This window comes from Suricata suricatta, chromosome 12 (genome assembly GCF_006229205.1).
Source record: "Suricata suricatta isolate VVHF042 chromosome 12, meerkat_22Aug2017_6uvM2_HiC, whole genome shotgun sequence".
NCBI classification, from domain to species: domain Eukaryota; kingdom Metazoa; phylum Chordata; class Mammalia; order Carnivora; family Herpestidae; genus Suricata; species Suricata suricatta.
Genome location: NC_043711.1, coordinates 15,135,543 through 15,148,719, shown reverse-complemented (window position 1 = coordinate 15,148,719; position 13,177 = coordinate 15,135,543). Strand labels below are relative to the sequence as shown.

The window sequence follows — 13,177 nt, the reverse complement described above, 5'->3', positions numbered from 1 at the left end:
AACATGTTCTAACACCGACTGACGGTTGTGAAATTCTGTGGATATACTAACAACCACTGAATTCTTCACTTTAAGGGTGAAACATTAAAAAAAAGGGGGGAGGGCACCTGGGTGTCTCGGTCAGTTAAGCGTCCGACTTCGGCTCAGGTCATGATCTCACAGTATGTGAGTTGGAGCCCTACATTGGGCTCTGAGCTGACAATGCAGAGCCTGGACCCTGCTTTGGATTCTGTGTCTTCCTCTCTCTCTGTCTCTGCTCTGCTCATGCTCTGTCTCTCTCAAAACTAAACATGAAAAAAATTAAAGGTGAATTTTATGGTATGTGAATTCTATCTCCATTGGGAAAAACAAATCAGTCAATGACCTTACGAGTTAGTGGATCTGTAATGAATACAGAGCGGCAACTTGCATGGTGTATCTGACCACAATCTATTTCTTAAGAAAAAAATAATTCAATAAAATCTGAAGTTCTTGACCAGGTCTAGAGCTCTCCGTATTTCTCCTTGGTCAGGCGCTGACAATGCGAAGCAGGAAGCAAGGAAGCCACAGAGAAACCCCAAGTACCCGAAGCATTTCCTATAGTGGCAAAGGAAACGTTCTGGGCAGAAAGGTGCCCTCCGCTCTCAGGGCCCCACCGCAAAGCAGGCAGATCTTTCGTGCCCTCTGGAAGGAACAGACAGATGGCTTTCCCTCAGCGTTCAGCAAAGCGGGCTCCATGCAGGGACACTGCGGAAACAGGGCTGTGCAGTCAAGGGAGTGTGAAACACGCCACACGCTCTCTCAGACGGTCGCAGCGCTCAGCAACGGTTCTGAGAAGTCCGGAAGCAAAGAAAGCTGCTCACTTTTGTCTGTTCTGGGCTCTACGTTAGCACGTATCTACTGACACATGCCAGAAGGAGGCTAGAAGGAGGCTAGAGGGCACAGTGTGTTGGATGAAAGAACAGATTGTCACCTACGGGGTCCTCTCCTCGTCCCATCCCCACTCAGACCCTAAGCACAAAGAGGGCAAGACAACAGCCAACAAGTGATTACTGATTGTTCCGGGGCTTCCGGGGAGACCAGGCCCTGTTCTCTGATGTGTCCATAACAACAGCATTCTGAGGTGCCTTTCAGGGAGACCTCATTTGCCCTTCTGGCCAAAAGTGCATTGTGTAGACCACTGGTGACTCAGCGCTGAAGTGCGTGGTTCCAGAGCCTCAGGGTTTGAATATTTTAATATTAGAAATGTAAGAAAAGACGCCAGGAAAAGACAGAACAGCTTCTAGAACTCTGATGATATTTCCCTATTGATGCTTTTTATGGTTTCTGGCTTCCATCAAGTCAGAGCTTACATAACACAACTTAAGTCAGAGGCGGTCAGCTGAGGGAAGGAGGCAACGTCAATGATGAAAATAAACTCAATTTCAAGAACTCGATAGGGAGGTACCTGACTTTTTGCTCTTTTAAAGGAATCTATGCCAAATTAGAGGCTGCGGAGTGAAACACAGTACTTGTAGGCAGGAACATCAGTGACCCAGTCGGGCCGGCCACAGATTGCGGCGGTGGCCCCAGGCTGCCCTCGCGGGCCTCCAAACACTTCAGGGAGCTGCTCAGGCCCCTCCGTTCTGACAACCGCTCTTCCCCGTCCTCACCATCTCTCCCCGGCACTCACGGTGTGCTGCTCCTTGTCACTCAAGCATCACCCCACCCACGGGTTTCACCCTCCTCCTCTGAGCCCCTAGGGCTCCTTCTGGACCCGCAGGGCCTCCGCAACCGCCCTGCCTGCTCCACGGGGAAAGCCGAACTCACAAAGGTCAAGTGTCCTTCCTTCTGTCACAGGATGGCTCTGGGACCAGAACCTTGCCAGAAGTCGGCGTAGCAGCTGCAGGGACTCATGTTTGAGAATGTAAATTCCTGCAGGGGATCCATTCGGTCACAACCACGTGCTGCCCCGACTTTCAGCAGTCACCAGTCCCCCTCAAAACCTGACCCTGGGAGGAAAAACCAAGCCGCTCGCCTGATTTGAGCTGGTTGGCAATGGCGAATGGCAACAGCGATATGATGTTTAGAATGAAACCTCAGGGGCACCTGGGTGGCTCAGTCAGTTGAGTGTCCGACTTTGGCTCAGGTCATGATCTCAGAGCTCGTGAGTTCAAGCCCCGAGTTGGACTCCATGCTGACAGCCAGAGCCAGGAGCCTGCTTCGGATTCTCTGTCTACCTCTCTCTCTGCCCTTACCCTGCTCACACACTCTCTTTCCCTCAAAAACTAAATATTAAAAGAAAAAAAAAAGGAAGGAAGAATGTAACCTAAAAGGCCAAAGAAGGCACACAGCCATATTTTATGGTGATTTTAAGTCTGAGTTTCAGAAAAACTGCATTACGCCCAAGGTGCTGCGCTGGCCTTACATCACTAATGAACACCATGTGTCAAAATCCAGCGACTTGACATGCAAATTAATCTGGAGGCTTTGACTATGTTGACATCTGCAAAAAAGAATATTTCCACTCTGAAAATTAGAATTGGAAAATTGAGCACTGAGTGTAATGTTCCATTTGGAATTATTTCAGAGATTATTAAAAAAAGGGGAGAAGAAAGCTAGTGAGCCACTCGGGGCTAAAATAAAATGATGATCATGAAAACATCATTCTTTGCACCTGCTAAAATAAGTTTTTCATTTCTTACACATAAAAATGTCTGGAATTGATACAGTGCCTTTCATGTCAGAAACTCCATCTCATGTACTTGTGTGTGTGACAGGGGACAGGCACTAAGGGCGGGAGACAGAATCATAAGCAGGCTCCATGCTCAGCCCAGAGCCTGATCCAGGACCCGATTTCATGACCCTGAGATCATGACCTGAGCCGATATCAAGAGTCAGACCCTTACACGACCGAGCCACCCAGGCGCCCCTCCATCTTTTATAATGCATGACCTCATTAAGCCCCTGTGGGTATGACCTCATTTTCATTTGTGTCACCAGATTAACCATAAGAAAACAAAATCCAAGAGCTGGATGTTTATGTGTTTTTTGTTTTTCGATTTTAGATATTACTCAACCATCACAGCCCACAGGAAATCTCAAAATGCTCCTGAGAGTTTAAACTATGAGGTTTTCCTTTAAATGAACAGTTGAAAAGAATCCAAATTTTCTTTTGAGTAGGCAGAAAGTAAAACAGAGAGACAGCCACGCTGAATTGAAATTTTAAGATAAGTCCGTTTTTCTATTTCAGCATAACAAGAGATGACAGCAAGTGACATCTGTCTTGGGCCGAGTGAATCACATACACATTCGGCTCTCCTCTGTTACGACCCCGCGGAAGAAGGCAGGCCTGTGGCTGGTCCTCTGAGTGTCCCTGGATGCTGGGCGTGTAGCAGGCTCTTCCTAAGTGCTCACTGATTTTGAACCTGGCTTTCATACTGGAAATAAGCAGCTAAAAAGCTTTTTTTTTTTTTTTTTAAAGTAGGCTCCATGCCCTACATGGCACTTGAACTCATGACCCTGAGATTGAGAGTTGCATGTCCTACGAACTGAGCCAGCTGGGTGCCCCCAGCAATTAAAAGTTATGTTTCTTTCTTTGTTTCTTTGTTTCTTTTTTTTTTTTTTCCAGGGAGAAAGCAAGAAAGGGAGCGTATGCACACACGATTAGGGAAGGGGCAGGGAGAGAGAGAGAGGGAGAGAGAGAATCATTTTTTTTTTTAGTTCATTTATTTTGAGAGAGAGGGAGAGAGAGCACAAGCAAGGGAGGGGCAGAGAGAGACAATCCCAAGGAGGTTCCACACCGATGTGTAGAGCCCAATGCAGGGCTTGAACCCATGAACCACGAGATCATGACCTGAGCCAAAACCAAGACATAGGTGCTTAACCAATTGAACCACCCAGGCGCCCAGAGAGAGAGAGAGAATCTTAAGCACCCTCCACGTTCAGCACAAAGCCTGACACAGGGCTCGATCCCAAAACCCTAGGACTATGATCTGAGCTGACAACAAAAGTCAGATACTCAATTGACTGAACTACCCAGGTGCCCCAGCAATGAAATCTTAAGCAAAGAGAAGTTGGGATGACATTGTCTATCTTTCCAGCCTAGAAATCTTTCATTCTGGTTTTTTAAAGATTAGCAATTAAAAAAAAAAAAAAACTTGACATCACCATCACTAACATTTCTGTAGTCAAATAACTCAAATAGACCCTGATAATTCAGACTGCGTGCTTTGGGTTGAAATTTACAGTCTATGGAAAGAGAATAGGGAAGATAATTTTACAGAAATATTTACATTTCTCCAGAGATCTACCTCTTTTTTTTTTTTTTGAGAGAGAGAATAAGCAAGGTGGGGTTGGAGTGGCGCAGAGAGAGAGGGAGAACAAAATCCAAAGCAGGCTCCAGGCTCTGAGCTCTCAGCACAGAGCCTGATGTGAGAAATGAACTCGTGAACCGCTAGATCATGACCTGAGCCGAAGTTGGACGCTCAACTGACTAAGCCACCCGGGCACCCAGCCAGAGACCTACTTCAAATCGGTGGGGGACTTCCTTTCATCTGCCAGGCTCCATACCGCCTTCCTCTGGAAGAGCCTCCCAGTCTGTGTACGGGGGCTAGTCCTCCTCACTGCTCAGTCTTAGTGGTCTCACGAGGAGTGTGTCTGCCCTCCCCTCGCCCAAGCAGAAAGCCAAGGGCCTCAGTTACACCATCAGACACCTTTCCCTGCATCAGGAATCTTGGACCGAGTGCCCCAAGCACTGAGGATAAGGTGAGAGCGGATTCACTCAGTCAAGGGGGCTCAACACACTGTCTGTTAGTTCCTGCTGCCAAACATGGCCGCCCAGGGCCAAGCCGTCTTCCAGACTGGGTCCTGCTAGTCAGCAAGCTTCCCACAGCCTCCAGGATGCTCCCTTTGTCCCGTGGGGTGGCCAGAGATGGGTTCTGTGGTGTGCAGCCATGGAATCTTGACCTACGCGCAGGAGCACTCCAAACCCGCCCTGCCCAGGAACACCTGCCTGGCCGATTCCAGGTCAGCCCGATCCACGGACTGAAGCCCGCACTGAGCACGACTCTGTTCGTCTGCTCAGAGGACTGTGGGAAGTCTCTGAAATAATAACGTGAAGTTGGTGAAAATGTTTCCGCTGATTCTCGCTGGCTTCCTCCCTGTCACCGTTGGGACAGCTGATTTGACGATGGAATTATAAATTAAGCAGAAGATTCTATTCCTATCAGAAAAGATTATCTATAATATATCTAGATTATATTTAAAGAGAATTGGGCTTTCAGTCAGAAACTCAGGAGGCAGGGGAGCCTGGGGGCTCAGTCGGTTCAGGGTCCAACTCTTGGTTTCAGTTCAGGTCATGATCCCAGGGTGGTGGGATCGAGCCCCACATTGGGCTCCATGCTGAGTGTGGAGCCTGCTTGACACACTCTCTCTCTCTCTCTCTCTCTCTCTCTCTCTCTCTCTCTCTGCCCCTCCCTCACTAGTGGATGTATGCTCTCTCTCTCACTCTCTAAGAAAAAAGAAATAAAGAAAAAGAAACTCCAGAAGCAGACAAACTAGTAACTCAAAGTGAAACTGAGGGTAACTTAACATTTTCAAAGGTCTTAAGCTCTTATTTATTCTGTTTTAAAATAAAAAACCAAGGGCGCTTGGGTGGCTTATTTGGTTAAGCATCCGATTCTTGATTTTGGCTCAGGTCATAATCTCACAGTTCATGGGATTGATCCCCAGGTCAGGCTCTGTGCTGACAGCAAGGAGGTTGCTTGAGATTCTCTCTCCCCACTCTCTCTGCCCCTACCCTTCTCTCTCTCAAAATAAATAAATAAACTTAAAATTTCTTTAAAAATTTTTTATATTAAAATAAAACAAAACAAAACAAAGTACTACCAAGTTAGGCCTCAGTGAAGGACTAATTACCTAGGACGCCGTATGTGAGAGAACCGTGAACCTGGGAAGCACTGTCCCAAAGTTAAGGTGTAATCCCGGTGTCAGCCTGGACCTGGCAGCTCACCTTGGCCAGGGACGAGCGCCTTCCGAAAGGTTTCCTTCAGGCAGCTGTGCCCATGCAGGAGTCTGTGGCTGGGGGAGATGGCGACGTGGGAGGTGCCGTAGATGGCCTCGGGGGTCGCCGTGTAGGCCGTCAGCTTCTCTCCCGTGACTTGCCCATCCACCTGGCAGGTGAGGTGAAAGCAGAGTCATTCCACTCCGCAGTGCTCCTTCCGGGCCCTCGAGCTCCGGGCCGCATCCCTTCCTTCCTCCCCTCCTCAAGCCCGCTGGGGCCGGTCTCTGGCTGCAGCCCCAGGCCTGTGGGGCCCCAAGATGGCCGAGGATATCGGAGAAGCCCTCCCGGCCCACCGCCAGGCGTGCTTGGTGGCCCCCAATCGCAGGTGGTCAAAGCGTGCTCGGAAAGACGCCCCCCCCCCCCCCCCCCTTCCCTGGCTCCTCTGCTCACGAATCAAAACTAACCATCAACATGATGTCATTTCTGCCCTGACAAAGGGGCTATACTTCCCTCTAGGATTTAAGGTAAAGGAAGAAAAGTAAAGGCATCTTTTTTTCCCCATCTATTTAAGTCCTATGCCCATTTTATGATCTGATTATTTGGATTTTTAAATTTTTATTTATTTATTCTTTTAATGTTTACTTACTTTTGAAAGAGAGAGAAAGAGAGTGAGAAAGCACAAGTAGAGGAGGGGCAGAGAGCGAGAGACGGAGAGACACAGAATCAGAAGCAGGCTCCAGGCTGAGCTGTCAGCACAGAGCCAGACGTGGGGCTCGAACCCACAACCTGCAAGATCATGACCTGAGGCAAAATCAGAGGCTTAACTGACTGAGCCACCCAGGCGTCCCAAGGCATCTACTTTTCTACTCAGAAAAACAGTCCCTGAGGCAAATACCATTTTGAAGAAGGAAAGGAAGGACAGTTAAGCTCGGGACTCAGTGTTCCTAAGGTTGCTTAAATGCCTGTTAAGGAAGAAGCAAACATTAGGCATCAACTGAATGCAAATTATATGACCTAGAGGGGACAGATGCTCCTTCCTTCACACATTTGTTCGATGCACTCAAGGCACACCAATGACATGCAAGTCTACACTATGGCCTGAGTGCCAGTTAGGTGTCCCCTTCGGCAGCAGGCCTGTCCCTTCCCCTGAGACATCTCATTTTCAGGGGGGGCCAGGAACGGAGACAGAAACATTTTCATAAACAAATGCTGGGTAAGGGGGAGAGTGTGGAAGACATTCCATGTACGCGGCCGCGCGGCTCAGAAGCCCACAGCCTCCCCCTGGCTGAGGAGCAAAGGCCTTCCACATGGGAGGGGGGGAACCAGACGAGGTGAATTGGGGGCTCGGGACCCCAAACGAGATGGCCCTGAGAGCGGGAACAAAAGTCGCAGCTGGACTGAAATTCAGAACCCGACCACCTTCTCCGAAGAGTGGTAAGAGCATGTGGTCATTTCAGGATTTGTTTCTCAAAGTCCCTGCTCTCTTACGGGGGGCTTCTCACGTCTGCAGTTGGGGTGAGGGGGGGGTCATGGCTGTGGGGGAGCTGGCTCAGGGCGGCGGGAGTGCCGCTCCATAGATACCAGCGTGGTTGCTGGCAGGAAGAGTCTAGAAAGGTAGGTCAGTCTTGCCTCTCGGCTGCCGTCCCCTCCTCAGGATCTGGCCTGAGGCGAGGGATGAGTTTGGCGCTAAAGGAATCGGGCACAAAAGCCTTGAGCAGGAAAGAGACATCAGAAGAATTAAGAAACAAACACAGAACCCACCAGGTGAGAAACTACAGGATGACAACTGTCTAGTCTGGAGGGACGACGAGGAAGAAGGTTGAGGGGCACCTTCCAGAGCAGTGGGCCTTGAGCAGTGTCTCCGCACAGGCCGGCGCTCCGGAACCGGGCTGAGCTCCCTTACCAGTGTCAAGTGTACCCAGATTTGAGACGGTAGTATCCTTGGCTCTGCTGACTAGTCACCTGCTTTGTGACACGATCCCCTTTGAGCCCTGGGCCCGCTGCTGAGGAAACCCCCCCCACACACAGTGCCCACGTCATTTCCGGGACTTCGTGGGCCCACAGATGTGCTGTCCTGTCCGGCAGGGTGGCGGCAAACAGCATGAGGCCACGGGGCCCCTGGAGAGTGGCCAGAGCTGCCGTAAGCACAGGACAGCACACGTCTCAGACTCCATGCCCAACCCGGAATGGAAACGATTTCCGCAATAAACATTTGTTACTGGCCACGTCCTGAAATGAGAACATTTGGTACATAACGGGTTAAGTAAAAGTATGTTATCAGAATCCATTTGTTTCTTTGCGCTTTAAAAGCGCGGCCGTGACGAGGCCTGCGGTCGCGAGTGCGCCCGGCAGCGCTTCCCCCCACGACAGGCCGCTGCGCTGTCCCCGGCTGCGGGTCGGCTCAGCGGCCTCGGAGGCCGCAGAGGGCGTTTGGGAGCCTGAGTCGACGCAGACGCTACTGCTCGATCACCTTCAACGTGAAGTCCAGGTGGCAGCCCACACAGTCCCCGATCCAGTGCGCCTGCATGCCTTTGATTCCGTACCACTCCGGGAGGTCGGCCAGCGCGTCCTGCATGGCCTGTAGGGGCGACAGGAGGGGGGAGGGGGCACTTCAGAGGCAGCACACGAGGTGGGACACTAACAGAGGCTCCAGATTCAGCCCCTCTCTTGTCCACCCGCCAACCCCCAGAGCCCGGCCAGGGTCAGAAACAGACCGCTCAGCACGACTCGATTCGGTGAGATGGGTTTGACCGATTTCTCTATTCCGAGCCGGCCAGGGTTTCACGGAAGGAAAGAAATTAAGGAAGAAAGACCTTAATTAACATATTTGATGAATGCAATGAATGCGTTCTCTCCCATGGTCTGGGAACTACGCAAAAGAAGTTCAAGTTTATGTATTTTGAAACTCTAAGATAAGCAACTCAGTGGGGATGGGCATTCTACAACTCACCTGTATCAGACAGAGAACATGATCGGGGCGCCTGGGCGGCTCAGTCAGTTGAGCATCTGACTCCTGATTTCAGTTATGATCTCAGAGTTTGTGGGTTCGAGCCCCACGTTGGGCTCTACACTGATAGCATGGAGCCTGCCTGGGATTCTCTCTCTCCCTCTCTCTCTGCCCCTCCCCTGCTTGTTCTCTCTCTCTCCAAAACTTAAAAAAAAAATAACACTATATATTACATCCCGCACTTACAAAAATCAACATAAAGGAAACCATCGCACTGATTTGCTATTAGAAGGTGCAAATCTATTTTCACTGTTACTTGTTTTGTCTACTTTCACTCCTAAATTCCCACAAAAGGGGGCTTTTCTATAAATTACTTTCTATGGCTTCAACTACATGCCATCCCTCAGCATTTGATGATGAGATGTATTCCTTCAACAGATGGATTTAAAAGTAAATCACACATATGTAATGCGAGAAGTCCTATTTTATTATATTATTTTCAAATGTTTATTTATTTTGAAAGAAATGGGGGGGAGCAGAGAGAGAGGGAGACAGAGAATCCCACGCAGGCTCCAGACCATCAGTGCAGAGCCTGGCACAGGGCTGGAACTCACGAACCGTGAAATCATGACCTGAGCCGAAATCAAGAGTCAGATGCTTAACTGTCTGAAACACACAAGCGCCCCAAAGAGTCCAAGTTGAAATTCTTAACTGTATTATGAGAAATACAGGCAACACAATGATGCCTTACTTGGCCAGTGTTTTGTAACTCACACGGGGCTTCCACACACACCCCCTCTCACACACTCAGGGGTGGGGTGCTCACTTCTCAGTCCATGAACTTACGCCGAGAGCATTCTCCTCTCTGATGCGAAGCTGCAGGAGCAGACGAGCCTGAACGACCACCCACACTTACCAGTGCTCTTTCCTTCCAGCACAGAGATCCACACTGTCATGTGATAAACAGCATGGAGCATTTCCTTTGCGTCATCTGGCTACTCATCCTGTCTCATCTGTAGAGTCTGGAAGCTCCGAGATCCAGAACTTTCCTCTGAGGCAGAAGACACTGTGTATAATGGACCCCATCAAGCTGGCCAGCCATGTGTTCATCCGTTTCTCTACTCCACCAGTGTATTAGCCACCCACCCCTCCACACCGGGACCTCCTCTAGGCACTGGGGCTCGGGCAGATGCAAAGAGAAGGTGCCAGAGTCTCTCCCGTGAAGTCTAAATAATGCATGCAGGCAGCCTGCTGCTGTTATTCGGGTAACTGATCAAAATTCAATGCCAGATGCAATTAGCGTCACTGAAGGTGAGACACAGGTCTTGAGGATGGGGCAAGGGAAACAGAAAGATAGTGGGAAGGCAGGGAAGAAAAGGAGCAGAGTGAGAGGGAGCGATACAAGAGCTGAGTGGACGTACCCTCTGCGAAGGAGAAAGAAAGTCACAGAAGCGGGTGAGGAAAGCAAGGCTCCAGGAAGGAGAGGCAGGGAGAACGGAGGGGAATCTGAAAGCAGACAGGAAACGGGGAAATGGAGCAGGGGAGGGAATGAAAGGTGGGGAGCAAATTGTCCCGTGTTAGGGGCGACAGGGCGTGTGCCCGCAGCAGGGTGCAAGGAACAACGCTGTAGTGGAACAGGGCTTACCGGTGGCTCAGAGGCGCACCGCTGGCCGTGTCCCCTGGGGGCTCAGCACCAGGAGCCCGGGTCTTCAGGGGGCCCTCTGGCGTCCTTTCAGCTTCACTGGTGTCCCTTCCTTTCCTTTTCATAGGGATCTCAAAAGGCCTCAATCCCATGACTGTAACACTGCAAGCATTCTAACTGAAGAGAAAGTTACAAAACGTCCAAAAAAAAAAAATTGATGCTTGATTTATCTTAAAAAATTTTTTAATGTTTATTTTTGAAAGAGAGAGAAAGAGGGACAAAGTGTGGGGAGGGGGGAGAGACAGAGACACAGAATGTGAAATAGGCTCCAGGCTCTGAGCTGTCAACACAGAGCCCAATGTGGGGCTCAAACTCGCAAACCGCGAGATCATGACCTGAGCAAAGCAGACACTTAACCAAGTGAGCCACCCAGGTGCCCCTGATACTAGACTTATACTTAAATGTGACTTCTGGGGTGTCCAAAGATCACTCATGGTGATGGCTTGAGGCAGTGTAAGATCTTGACTCGTCAAAGAAAAGTTCAATTATACGACACATGAAGTGTGCACGTATCTAGTTGGATAAGGTTTCTTCGGAAACTGACTAGCTGTGTATGTCACGGGCACAGATGAATGCTTGGCTGGCTGGGATACTGACCTGTTTCCTGACTCTTCCGGATAAACAACAGTTTCCCCACCTTTCCCCTTCCTGGCTGGCATAAACGGAACGCGAATTTGCATAGCTACATATGCACACAACGGTTTGAGAAAGCGCAAAAACAAATACTAGAAACACAAAGAGTTTCTGTTACTGGCAGCACAGACCTGAGATGCTGAATGACTAGTTTTAGTATAACCCAGAGGGAAAGGCACATTCTGGGATTCGATCCTGGATGTACAGTCCTAAGATGCGTGGGAGAGAAAAACGAGTAAGTTGGTAAGAACTGCAGGGTACACTTCTCTAAAAATATGGTTTTCTGGGGCGTCTGGTTGGCCAAATTGGGTAAGTATCTGATTCTTGATTTCAGCTCAGGTCATGATCTCATGGCTCGTGCTGCATCGGGCTCCGTGCTGAGCCTGCTTGGGATTCTCTCTCTCTTGCCCATTCCCTGCTCGTGCTCATGCTATATCTCCCTCAAAAATAAATAAACTTAAAAACATTTTTAGATAAAAAATAAAAATAAGGCTTTCCTAGAAGTCAATTCTTTCAGAGTAACCAGTGGCTTTGGAAATAAGGAAATGGAATGTGGTATCTCAATTATGAATGAATCATATACCAAAGAGTCCACATACCCATCAACTTCAATTACAAAATGGTCACTGAGCTCCTTCCTGTATGGAAGACATTGTGTTTAGTAAAATAAAAGGAGCCAGGGGCTCCAGGGACACAGGGACAGGCCAGACTGCCCCACGAGTGTCCAATCAGGAAACTATGGGCCACGCAGCCTGGCTATTCAACAGGTGAATTATAAGAAAAAGAAAGGGAAGAAGAGGCAAACCTGTAGATTAAGACACTTAAAAGGTATCATCAGGGCGCCGGGCGGCTCAGTCGGTTAAGCTTCTGACTGCGGCTCAGGTCATGATCTCGAAGTTTGTGAGTTTGAGCCCCGCGTCAGGCTCTGTGCTGACAGCTCAGAGACTGCTCGGGATTCTCTGTCTCCCTCTGTCTCTGTCTCTCTCAAAATAAATAAACTTAAAAATTCTTGTTTTATTTGAAAACATTTGTTATTAAAGGGAGGGTAAGAATAAATGACAGGGTCTAGGGAGGCACATGACACAACTGCAGAAAACTGTGTGAGCAAGAGCCTGTTCTCAAAGTCAGGACAGTGGCTACTTGGGAGGCAGGAAAGGACATTTATTACAGGGAAGGGGTGTGTGGAGGGCTTCGGGGTACTGGCAAAATTGAGCATCTTCACCTCCAAAGGAAGCTGCTTTAAAATAGTAGATAAGCTATATGCTTGTTTTACGTGGTTATCTGCATTTTGTGTTGCAATAAAAACACAGCAACAAAACAACAACTGACTAAGTCTGGCACTGCAGAAGTCACAGCTCTCAGCCCACGGAGAGCAGGGCACAGGGGAACGTTGGCCTGTGAGCTCCGTGACTCAACTTCAGACTCCCCAGACTTTCTTTGCAACCCACGCAAGGGCCTGGCCCAGAGCCCAGAACTGTGCCTGGTGCTGGACAGGTGCCCATTAAATTCCCGCTCGGCTCCCTCCACTGGAGGGGCCAGTCCCCGGCCACCAGGCAGGGGGAGTAGCGTCTAAGGAACACCTCCCGCGTGCCCCGCAATTCCCTCCTCCTAGCAGCACTCTCTACCTCCCAGATCAGGAAACGAGTCCTCCACATATTCCCGGGTCAGCCCGCAAGTACGGGGGTGAGCTAGAGAGTCGCTCTGGACGCCCCTCCCACCCCACACCTGCAATAGAACGGCCACCTTGCCGTCAATGCACTTAAATCCAGCTCTCCCACGTCCGGGTTTAAATTCAGTTCCTTAGTACATTACTCAGCCCTCATTTAACTAATAAGCCTCTTCCTCAACTTTTCTCTCCAAAGGCACAGTGCATTTCTATTGCATTGGCTGCCGGGCACCTGTAGGCCCGTCTTTCTTGGGGACAATCCACAAT

General features: G+C 49.5%; 1 protein-coding gene across 4 annotated transcripts in view; it reads right to left on the bottom strand.

The window, feature by feature from the left end:
• Window positions 1-13,177, bottom strand: part of LARS2 (leucyl-tRNA synthetase 2, mitochondrial) — a 152,820-nt gene that overhangs the window by 57,744 nt on the left and 81,899 nt on the right. For all 4 annotated transcript variants that reach the window (XM_029917668.1, XM_029917670.1, XM_029917669.1 and 1 more), the window contains 2 exons: window positions 8,433-8,540; window positions 5,972-6,131 (listed from right to left, as the gene is read on the bottom strand). In XM_029917668.1, the coding sequence (XP_029773528.1) occupies window positions 5,972-6,131; window positions 8,433-8,540 (268 nt within the window). The remainder of the gene's footprint in view (window positions 1-5,971; window positions 6,132-8,432; window positions 8,541-13,177) is intronic.